Source organism: Neopelma chrysocephalum, unplaced genomic scaffold (assembly GCF_003984885.1).
Source record: "Neopelma chrysocephalum unplaced genomic scaffold, ASM398488v2 Primary Assembly neopelma1_70, whole genome shotgun sequence".
In the NCBI taxonomy this organism is placed as follows: domain Eukaryota; kingdom Metazoa; phylum Chordata; class Aves; order Passeriformes; family Pipridae; genus Neopelma; species Neopelma chrysocephalum.
In genome coordinates, this window is record NW_020897730.1 from 773004 (window position 1) to 785297 (window position 12294).

Genomic DNA, 12294 nt, shown 5'->3' on the forward strand with positions numbered 1-12294 from the left:
CAGCAAAATTCTCCTATCTTCAAACAGACTGATAAAATAGCAAGAAAAATATGTACTTGGTACATTGCTTGTCCATGTATTGTGGTACTGCCTTTCAGAATTTTAAACAATATTCTTCCATGTGACTCTCTGTTTGGAGCCTATGGAGAAAGAGAGAAATGAGTTCTTGAAGTTTTTTTGAAAGTTACACTAATTCTTGTGCTCTAAGGTATTGAATAAAATGTATAGCAGTGTTGACATTCAAGGCCATAGTAGAAAAAGATTAAGTATTTTCACCTTGACTCTTTATAAAAAGACGTGGAACTCAAAGCATGTAATTTGTAGCTTGTTCCAAACATCTTCAGTCATAGCCAGGATTAATCAATTCCTCCAGTAATAAATTCATGGCACTTTTCAGACTAGGTATTTTCTTTGTGTCTGGAAAAAGGTAGGGCTCAAGTAGGGCTGCAGTCTTCCTGTGAAAAGAATTTTCATTATAAAAAGCTTGTCCATTTGAAAGGATCATTGTATCTACTGTGTCTCAGGCATTTCTTTACCTCCATTATCTCTCTTATGTTCATAGCTTTGAGCACACTGCACGAGTCAGACTGAGTTTCATATGACTTGCACTGATAAGCCATTGTATTTTATAAATATTAATAAAGTCTGTCTGAAAGATGTGCTCAGAATATTGGCATGTGGTTTGTTATTGAGCTGTACTGGTGACTAGAAGTAAATGGTGCATTGATCTTACTATGGCACATTTCAATTAATGTACTTATTATTTCTGCTTGTAATATAAGCTCTTAGGAAAAAATTGTTACACAGAATAGGGCAGCTGTCAGTTAGAATTTGTTAAGCAGAAGATTATATTGCACCCCAAAAAGTACGTGGAGGAATTTGGTAATCTGCACTAAAATGCACATCATGAGACAGAATTGGAATTTTGAGGTTGTAATTTGTGGCAGCGTTTTAAGGAATTTTTCTGCCTTTGTTCATCATGTGGAGAATTTGCTGCTTTTTTAAAATGTTTGCCCTGGTGCAGTGATTATGACCATAGAAATAAGCCCCAAATAGTTTTGATAACTTTGTGTTGGCTTTCCAGAGACGAGCTTGTACTGAAAGCCTTGACACCTCACTGATTTCATTAGTCATCTCTCTGATGTGAGCTGGAGGATTTTTTTTAAATAGTTGGCTATAAAAATTTGAATAGTGAGTTCTGTAAGGTAACTTGAATTCCATGTAATCGCTTAGATAATTATTCTGAATTCTTTTTTACTGTGAAGAGAGCAGAGAAAATGCACAGCTCTAGCAGTAATACTTGTCATGTCCATGGGAAAGCAAAATAATCTTACTGAAAAGTCGTTACTGAATAGTAAGAGTTTTTGATTTTTGAAGTACTCTTGTACTTTTGAGAATTAATGTTGGGTCTCAATAAATATGTATATTTATTGTTTTCATAATAGTAGTCACAGAAATTTGGAAATAGGGGTTACAAACAAGACACGTTATTTACAGAGTAAGAACAACAGTGTGCACTTGCAGTGTTTTATCTTAGTTTCCCTAATCTTCATGCTGATTAAGAAAACCAAACCCACATCTGAAGAACCTCACTAGCCATCCTTTGATACCTAACACAAAATGACTGTAATTCCCTCCCTCTATAGTTACTTTATGCACTAAAGAATGAGGAAAACCAAGAAGAAACCAGTGAACAGTTGATTCCTAAATACTTGCTTTGAACATGGTGTTAAAGTCTTTTGCTCTGTGGAATGTTTTCAGAAAGACAGAATCAGTGAACAAGTGCAGTTACGCTGTGTGCTCCCTGTTTTGTTTGCTTCAGGTTCATAATTTATGCAAGCAAGGAAGTGAAAAGATGCTATTGGATCTTTCTACAGGCAGTGATTGAAACTTGGTTATTTTTGATCCGTGCTTTCTCCACCCAGTAGCTGTTATCATCCACCACCATCCTCATAGCTGTGAATTTAGAACGTTGTACAGTACCTGCTACCCAGTTTCCCTTAAATATCTGTTATCAGCTAGGAAAAGAAAGCAAGATTTTCATCCTGTGGGTTCCGAAAAGGAAAAATAAGGAAAACCTTTGCTTTCCTTTTTTTAAATTTTTTTTTTCCTCCAAATTGCTCAAGATTATACTCATTATTGTAATCACAGATAGAGAGGGAATGTAAAGGGTGGAAAGCCTTGGAAGACAAATACCATCAGCCAGCAAGAATTTTGTTTTCCTGGTTAGTAAACGATGCTGCTGTAATTCTATCTGCATTTTTTTTTCCTGCTCATTCACCACTCAGCAGCTGGTAGGGAATTAAGACTGCCTGGCAACCACCTGCAGAGCTGCAGAGATGAATTACATTTTCGGAAATAACACACTCCTCTATTCTCGTGCCAGTCGAGGCAACACTGGCTCAAGCCACAGCTCTGTAGGCCCCAAACAGAAGCAGTGGGCAAAGAAAGGCTCAACAGATGAGTTACGGAATGAGCCTTCCCGGTGGCAGCAGATAGTGGCATTTTTCACTCGGAGACATGGATTCATTGACTGCATTTCTGTCGCTGCCAGCTCCACCCAGGTAATGTGCCACTCGTTGAAGTGATTGTGTCTGCATGTTTTCTGCTTACTTGCTAGTCAGAAATAGCAATTATTTATATATGCATGATTTCACATAATCTCTTATTTATGAATGGTGTTTTCTGTCTGCTTTCATTTTCGTGTTTTACAGGGCTCTGTGTAATTTCTAGCATTAAAGCATGAAAATGGAAACACTAAATGAGATCTGATTCTTATTTAAGTTATTTTGCAAGTGATGAACCTCCGGCAACTTTAAATGTGGGATATTTTAATGAAATAGTGAAATATTAAAAAATGTACTTTGCATTCTCCTGCCTGGCTCCGGAGGGGAATAGCGTAGTTAAGGAATATCAATTTATAGCTCTAGTAAGTTGTCAAATGAAATAAGGAATATGTATTTAATGGTCAAGGAATTGTATCTAAAGGATTAAATAATTTAAAACCTTAACTCTAGGTAGCATATCAAATTCTAGTCTGTAACAGCTTTCTAGGTTTTTTGGCTGCTAAATGAGATGAAGTAATGCCTTCCTTACATACAGAATATACATTTAATAGTGCAATCTGTAAGAAAAACATGGCATTTTTCAACTTCACTGTCTCTCTGCTCTAATTAATGCTTGTATTAATCGTTAAAAGCCAGGTAAAAACAAGCAAGCTAAGTCTTAAGTGTGTGACTTTGAGTTCTTAAGGTTGATACTGAGAGGAGTTAAAACTTATTTGCATTTGTTTCTCTGGATAACATGACAAAGAAGGATCTATGGAACAATGCTGAGATGTCAGTATTATTCAAAAACATGAGATTAGATTTGTTTGGCTTACTGTCTGATGAAATTCATCATTAGTCAGGATGTCATTTAACCTGAAATACTACAGAAACTTATAAAAAAAGGAAAAATTAAAAAAAAAGAAAAGGAAAATTTGTTATCCTCAGACAGTGTAATTTTGTTAGATTAATTTGTATCTGTTGCCAGCTGTTTCAAAGATGATAAACTGGCACTTCCTCTGAAGTCTGTTTATTGTTACCTGTTTTTTGCGTATTAATTTGGAGTAAACAATGAATAGGAGAATGTAGACTAGGATTTTCACTTTCTTGTTGCAAATGTACATGACGTGGAAGACAGATCCTGTACTTTCTCTAATGGGTCATTATACAACTGGAAGGGATGCATTAGGTAGACATAATAGCTTTTAAGTACTGTTAATTTTTTTAGTAAAAATATACAGGATTAACCTCTTGAATAAATATTATAGTTGCTCTTATTTGTTTAATGCTTGAAGAAGTAATGTTAAAATCCTTGAAACTTGCAGTTGGACTGACTAGTCAGGCCTAGAAATTTGCTGATAAATAAAATATAGAGTAGTCTCTGCTTTGAGTGAAGGTTGGGCCAGATAAAGATCCTGAGATCCCTTCAAAGTGAAGCTGTGATTCCGTAAATATCCCAGTGTTTGTTCTATTTTTCTGCTATGAAAAAGATTGTTTACCTCTGTGAAAGCCTGCCAAATATTTTCATAACTCTGACAGTTCTCCTGTTGAAAAGAACTACTTATACATGTCCATGGCCAGAAGGAGGGGAAAAAACATAAAATATTTTGAAGTGGTTGTTAAAAGAACCTTAATGAGCATATTCAGAAGTAATGCACTGAAAACATAAGAGCTTAAGCCACTTCCTCTGGAAAGATGCTGTACTGTGCTCGTACCTTATCTTCCCATTGCAGCTGTTTTAGCCTCAGGGAGAGAAAAAGACATTTGGAGATTGTTATTTGTGGTGCAGTTTGGGTTTTCAGTTCTTGTCGGTTTGTGTTCTGTGTTGTAATATCCTTTTATTTGTATCTTTTATTTGTTCATGTAAGATACGTCCCCATCATTTGAATGTAATCACTTTTGCAGAGTCCAAATAAATAATTAGATGTGAGGTACTTCTCTAACCTGGTCTATTGAAATTCGGCTTGTGATCGTGGGTGTTATTTACACATTGTTGTGACATCATGGTTTTTAACTGATACAAAATCAATTTGATGGGTTTTAAAGTCCTGATCTCCTGCTTCCCCTGTGACTCTGCTACAAAGCCCCCAGTTTTAGCTGTCCCTTCATTTTCTTGGCTTTTTTGGATGGCATGAAATGGTCATACTTGCTTAGTTCTCTGCATTACCAGTGAAAGGGAAACAGCTCCTGGGGATGGGGCTGCACACGCCTGTCCTTCTCTGGGACCTGCACAGGTCACCCTTGCCCAGCAAGGGGGGCCAAAAGACTTGTCCTAAGGAAGGGACTTTGGATTTTGGAGTAGGGTATTTTTTGAGTGGAGGATTTTGTACCCTTAAAGAAGCAAGGATGAAGCTGATGGTGGATATATTAGCATTGCTTTTTCTTGGTCTGGGCCCAGAAGAATGCGTGTGTGCCCAAATGCATGGTGACACCAGTCTCCTTTAGCAGTCTGGGAAGATGATTTAACATGCTCAGGAGTTCGAGGCCTTTATTGTTTCTTCCTTCTTCCTCCTCATTCTCTGTGATGAGGAGTTAGTCACTCAAGTAGAAGAATTAAGGAATTTGATTAGAAGTTGGTCTTTGAATTTTTGTCAGCACATTTATTAATTTCTATAGTAAAAGCCAACCCTGTGGTATAAAATGGAAGATAAGGATGAAACCAAACAGATGACAAATTTATATTCAAAAGGGTGAATGACTATGCCATGAGCTTAGTAAATATGTGGTTATGCAAATGAAAAATACAGGGTGATTTGAAGTGCTGCTCTAACGAGCGATATGCATTTTGCATCAATGAAGATAGCTGTATCCAGGGCACTGCTTTCCCCCAAAGTCTTTCTGAAGCTCTCAGAAGCTCTTATTTCTCGCAGTGAATGCAGCTATCATGTCTCAGGAAGCATTTTAACTGTTGGCAGTATTTGGCCCATGTTGTGCCCCAAATCCAGAAGCTGATTTGTCTGAAACTCAGGTCGTTAAACAGGTTCCAACAGCAATGCATTGAGGTTATTCTTGGCTTGTCACTGAGGATGATCTGCTTCCAGCACTGGATACTCAAAAATTGTTTAGCTCTTTGAATATGCTCTGCTAATCTGTACTTCTGTTTTCTAGGACATCTTTTAGGAAAGAGAAGGAGTGGGACAGAAACCCCCTTGTAACTCCACTTATCCATTTCAAAAACTTACCTTTAAATTTCAGAGCCTATCAACTGCTTTTGTGAGCTTTTTGAACCCAGTCATTTCTCTAATTTGTGTATCTTCCTTTTAAAATCTTGATGAAAGTTTTACTGTATCATTAGTTCTAGTGTGTTGCTTTCAAAGTCACTTAAAATAATGGACATAGTTCTGGCATGTACAAAATGCTATGTCTAATCAGACAACAACATAGAGATATTATAAGATATACATTAAAAAGATAATGATTAAAAAAAGTCAGGTGTCTACCTTAATCCCTCTTTTATTGTACTTCTTGCAAAATCTGATTTTTTTTGAATGTTATTTATAATACTTTCTATATTTTGGTATACTTAAGTATTTATATATTGCAGCTAATATTGAGATGAACACGTGAGAAAGCAGCTTGAAATAGTACGTGCTTTGGATGATTTCTACTATAAGAAAGCACCTTCTGAAATGTAAACATGAGTTTGACTGTACTGAGTTTCATTTTTCTTGATTTTAATTATGTAATATCACACATTTGTAAAAGCATGAATTTATTTTGCAAATCTTAGTTCTTCCACTGGTTGCATTTCCATAAGATGGCATTGTAGCAGAGAGAAAAATGGTATGAATTTATTCTGTAAGAGAAGTGCATTCATGTGTGTTCTAATCAATAGGCTAAAAAGTAGGAAATTCTTTATAATTTAAGCTTGAGCATTAAGGGACTGTCTCTGAAACCTTTGATTCATTTTGTACAGATTTTCTGTGTACAATAGAGATGGAAACTTCTCAAGACTGTGAAGTTTCCTTGACATTTTAGAAACATGCAGTTTTAAAATCATATTAATACCACTATCAACAAATCTCAAGAATATCTGACATGACTTCTGTAATGTCATGTAGGTTTTGTTAGGATCTTGCTGGTTCCCTGCTGTAGCCAATGGTCCTCTTCTCCTGAAGTCAGACAGTCGTCCTGTGCTGGACTGGGCTGTGCTGCTTCCTTCCCCAGCCCGTGTGTGACTGCAGTGTTGGCATGTGCAGTTTGTTACCTCAGTTAATCACCTGCCGTGGTGATAAGCACTGAACGGGTGCTCCAGCTGCCTGCAGGCTCTGCTTCCTGCTGCAGAGGGTTAGGGTTCCACTTTATCTCACCTGTTCCTTCACAGCTCTGTCTCGCTCAGAGTTAATAACAGAATTTCTTCGTACCTCTCTGTCATTGTAACTCAAGAAAATTGCTTTTTCTAGAATGAGTCAGAAATCTGGTAAGCAAAGAAGAAAGAGACACAGAATTTTTTCTTTTTGGAGTGCTGCTGCTACTACAGGGGCTTTCTGTCTGCAGTGTGCCCAAGACTCTGAATCTTCAGGCAAGGCAGACACTGGATCCCATCTTAGTCCATTGTCTTCAACTAATAACCCACTTGGACTAACAGGGTCTTGCTGTATGAAGCCAAGTGCATGGAAGCCTGTGAAAAAGGTAGGACTCTTTAGGGCTGTTATATAACTTTGCTAATTTATTTTATATTGTGATAGTTGCCCTCTCAGTTGAGGCTTGTATTGATTGACAAAGTGTTTTGAAAGGCCAGTCTGTCTTTCACCAGCTGTCAGCTCACTGACCAGCTCCAGCACTGCTCCTGTGGGATAGTATTTCTGTTTTGCTGCCAAAGCTGCTGTACGTGTTTCAGTTAATACAATTATTAACTAAATTACTGTCTGACAGAACCACTGAACATAAAGGGAAAACTATCTTCTTTCTGTTCTTCTCTTTTGGTCTACAACATCAAGAGCACTCTCAATTATGATTAAGAATGCATTGGATGTTTCTTTTACCTTGAAAAATTTAATTCAACTTCTTAGATGTTTTTAGACAAAAGTCTTTTAGATGTTTTTTTCTTTTAGAATGATCTGCATCCATGTTTGGGAGCTGACATGGTATCATGTGTTGTGCAACTTTAGTCTTCTCGTTTATACCCAGCTCATAGTGTGGCCATATGATCACATGGCGGTTTTATCCCCTAAGAAACTGTCAAGAATCCCAAAACTGGTGCAGTTCTGGCACTTGCCTTTTGAAAGACATAAGGTTGCCTTCCATATACCAAGTTTTTGTGCACGCACACACAAGGCTCAGTATGAAAAAAGCACTCTGAAGGACTGCAGCCAATGCAGAGCAAGGATTCCCTTTTGTCTATCTTGTATAATTTTAAAAAACCTTTGCCACCAAGCAGAGCGCTTCTGGACTTGTTTTCCAGTTTGGTATTCCTCAGGGTGTCTCTGTGCCGTTTATTGCTATTCCATGTGACTTGTTGTCAGTATTGAATTTCATCTCACTGCCTATAACCCTCTTCTCTGATACATCAGCCTTGCTCCACAGCTTGTTTCTGATGTGCATTTGCTGCTCTTTCCTTTTTGTTGGCATTTAACTGCACATTAGGATGTAGTTGAGCTGACGTGTTCTCCAGACAGATAACAGGCATTTATGACTCATTTTGTCTCTCTTGTAAGCTGATCTTGGCATTTATGAATTTTCAGTCTTTTGCTCCATTAAACTGTTTCCTTTGTATATTCTAGTCTCTTACAACAGTCTGTTTTTTAAAATGATATATCTAAGCAATGATTTTCATAAAACCAGATCACCTTACACATACTTTTCATAGAAAAAAGAAGAAGTCGGGACAAACTAGTTTTAATTTTACCAGGACACTAGTAAAATAGAAGTGCTTCTTATTTTTTTTATATCCTTGTAGTCATCTTAAGTTTGTGGGTCTTTTGTGTTTCTTGGGGTTTTTTTAAGTTGCCAGTGGTTTTTAAACTGTATGGAAGTTAGTAGCGTTGTTGTTATTGGAGACTTGTATCTATGTAGTTGTCAGTCTTCTAATAGGACTTGAGATATTTTATGGGATGCAGGTATAGTACAGGACTTTTCTTTGATGGAATCTCCAGTTTCTTCCCACTGCTTTGTGTGGTATTTACTGGAAACTGCCATACCGTGGGAAATGTTTTGGATGAGTCTTCTAGCCTCTTCTCCTTTATTCTCTTTATCAGTGCTCCTCACAGTGTGTGTATTTGCTTATTAAAATTGTTTTTCGAAGCCTGGTGCCTGTAGAAGTCAGTTGAGCAGCCTGTGTTAAGTTCCTCCCAGGTGATACTGTTTAGTTTTCATAAGAGCATAGGGAGGGGAGCAAAGATTGTTTGTGCTTCTGAAGTACAGTTCTACTTCAAAGCAAATTTAATTTAGTAAGTAAATTGTAGTTGTTTTTCTTAGGTAACTAACTGTATCTGACTACCCAGTTAGATGTAGCAGGTGAGAAAGGACTCAGCTTTTCCAGTGGAGAGAAAGGAAACTGGATTCTGTCTGTAGCATGTATGGTAACCAGTCTGAAATCATGTCCTGAGAAAGGATCTGATAAATTTGGAGTGTTTAGAAAAGGAATGATAACTGTAGATGGTATCCAGGAAGACCTGCTTATAATGAGAAATTTGAGAACCTCTGCTTAGTTGATTCTAAGGAAAGTCAGGAGATGATATGATCACAGACTGTAAATACATAGGGATAGATTTCAGAAAGTAGAAAGATTGTTTATTTAATAGAAAATGGCATCTATTTTCCAAGTCAGATAGAAAACTTAATTTTAAAGAAAGATATTAACATAATATAACATTTTAAAAGCTTAGTGGGACATGATGTAATTGCCAAATCAGGTAATAAATTAATTTCCTCTGTATAAAGCATAATGACAAATAAAGTTTCTACTTCAGAGTTAGGTGCTAAATCAAGGGCTATGCAAATTGCCTGTGAAATACCGTGCTGATCAAGATGGTGATAGTACAGACCTAAGATTATATTCCCAGATAGGTATGGAATGCCAAAGTAGATGCATATCTCCAAGCAAAAAACTAGCTGGGGCTGTCCCACCTTTGAGCTCAGAGTAGTTCCTATTACTCATTTTACTGTATTAAAATTAATAATATTCAGGTGCCAATAGAATTTAGATGAATGTGTTAAGAGGCACAGGTGTTCAATAGGAGATGACTTTTTTTTCAGGATTTCCTAAGAAACTTGTGTTTAACATGGCTGAACTGTCTGTTACGTTGTGTGTGACCTTTTTGTTTAAACTGAGTATTCCTCAGAATAGAGGAATAGAAATTGAAAAATAAAAAGGCAAATGTGATGCCCTTTTTGAAAGGAGCTAAGCTGTACTCTCTGAGCTGTGTATTCTCTGTACAGCTGAGCAGGTCTGACTTCCTTATTGTACAAACTTTATTATTAACAAAGAATTAACAGGTAGATGGATAAACAGATATTTTGAAGAGAATTCAGCTTGTTTTTGTAAAGGGAAAATAAGGACTTGCAGATCCTCCAGACTTCTCTGAAAGCAGGGAACATGTAGATCAAAATCTACATGGGAACATTTGGTCATCAGAAGGATGTTATAATTACAGAAGTCTTTGAAAAAATGGTTCTTGGATCAACATCTGTTTATAAAATAATGGTACCATGAGATAAAGGGGAAGGATGTTTTGTAGATTTTTCAAGGGATTAGAACAGGTCCCTTCAACTGGGACTGGATTCTCCAAGGTCATATTTGTGAATGATAGGGGGGAAGCTCTGAGACAGAAGCATGTGATCGGTATTTTTCATTTTTATTACTTATTTTTATTTTCAGGTTAATTAAACTAACTGCAGAGAATAGCAGATAGAAGTGAAAGGGCACAAAAATAGCTGGTATGCTCTACTGAGTGAGGAACAGAGTTAGAAGGATAATCCTGCATGTGTGCATATACTGATAGGCTGAAAATGAAGTATTTTCTTTCCAGAAAGAGGCTTTGGAGTTGTCACATGTTTCAGACATATTCTCTGAAAATGTCACCTTAGTACTGTGCAGTAATGAAAAGGGTAAATGAAATGTTGGGTATTATTAAAGAAGAAGTAGAGAATAACAGAACATTATCTGACTACATTTATTGTCTATCTGGATTTTGAATTTTGTGTGGGTTCTGTTTCCCTTATCTTAGAAAGGATTTAATGTAAGTAAAAAGGAAAAGGGTAGTGAAGTATTAAGAGGAATAATCTAGTTATCTGTAGGGTCAATTAATTTAAAAATAAACCAGAAAAAAGCAAAACTGAGGGAGAATATGATGTAGACATATAAAATAAAAGTGAATATTAGAAGGTTCTCAAATAGAAATTCTATTATAGTTCTCTAATTTTAAATCTGTCACAATTGTCCTGTAAAATTTCTTCTAAGATTGTGAAAGTCACTGACAAAACACTCTGGACAAAATGGTCTTTTTGAAGGTTCAAACAGAGAATGAATTAAGAGTGGAGTTAAATGGATTTGCAAAGAGCAGGTGGCACGTGGCTATTACAGAGATTGGTTTAGGAAGACCTTAACTGTCAGGTTCTGAGATGTTTTCCTGAAAAATTAGTGGGCATGTGTCTAATTCTTACTTGCCCATCTGTCAGTTTTTAATGCAGGTAAGATTCTTGACCATTTGGGCCTCTGCTCTCATCCTCTATGGCAACTTCTGTTGTTGGTGTGGAGTGCTGTTTCTTTTAGTGGAGAGGGACATGAACTATCAGAATAATTTATCTCTGTCTGAGTGCATTGTGTTAATTGATGTTTCTGAATAGATTAGATTAGGTAAAAAACCCTGAATAAATGTCTGCAGGATATTTGGAAGCCTGGCAATAGTGCAAGTTAAATGCAGGGAATGGAATCTCAGTTTCTGGCCTTGGTGTGTCACTCAGAGACTGTGACCACCTGACCTAGAAATCGCCAAGTCTCCTAAGGAAATGCTTCTGATAAATTCATCCCTTGAGTGATACATCAGTCATGAAATGATCAGAGTGGCGGGAATTAATCTTGAAATATATCTGGAGAAGACTCATGGTTCGATTAATAGTTTCAGAGAATGTGGTTAACAATACAAGAGGTGAATTCCCAGCTGTTGCCCTAAGGCATGACTGAGTTAGAAACATTCTCGGTTTTTTCCTTGCTGTGCTGTCTTCCTAGTACAGTAGATACAATGGTGTCTATCTTGGAACCATGGAATCTTCTCGTATTCCAATGCAGTTGGGAAGTGGAAGGAGCACTGGCAGGTTGGGTTTTGTCTGGTGTTAATTTTTTTACCATACATTGTTGCTGTCACTTAATTTCAAGTAATGCAGGACTTGAAAAACTTAATTGACAGTTCCTAATTTGTGTTCGAGCATCAGAAACCAGCATAAAAGATGCATTTTGTTTTCTGGTTCTTGAAATTCAAAGCACATAAGTAATTACCTGTTTATAGCATTACCACTTAATGATTTGTTTTTACATATCTGTTAGTCCACTTTCTTCTTTCATAATTTTCAGTGTTAATTTTTCCCTTGTTTCACCCTGTGTCTTTACTTGCTCATTTTTACCAATGTTGCAGTGCTCAAGTTTTATCAATTTTTGTCCTTTAACTTCAGCAGCCATAATCAGATGAAGCAGATGTACTGTAAAATGCAATTTCCTACTTAGTTTTTTGTTCATTGGGAAAAAAAAAACCTGCAGAAGAAAAATATTGGGCTGCCTGTCAAGCTGGTGCCCTACTTTCAGCAGCAGCCA

At 36.8% G+C, this 12294-nt stretch overlaps 1 protein-coding gene across 24 annotated transcripts in view; it reads left to right on the forward strand.

Annotated features, from left to right (window-relative positions):
• The window catches only part of DLG1 (discs large MAGUK scaffold protein 1), a 122463-nt gene that overhangs the window by 39582 nt on the left and 70587 nt on the right, over nucleotides 1-12294 (forward strand). For 3 of the 24 annotated variants that reach the window (XM_027686173.1, XM_027686174.1, XM_027686170.1), the window contains exon 1: nucleotides 1957-2564. The exons of 19 other annotated variants lie outside the window; for them this stretch is intronic. In XM_027686173.1, coding sequence (XP_027541974.1) covers nucleotides 2340-2564 — 225 coding nt within the window. In that variant the 5' untranslated portion in view covers nucleotides 1957-2339. Of the gene's footprint in view, nucleotides 1-1956; nucleotides 2565-12294 lie in introns of those variants that run through there. 2 more of the 24 variants (XM_027686171.1, XM_027686172.1) reach the window with 2 other exon arrangements.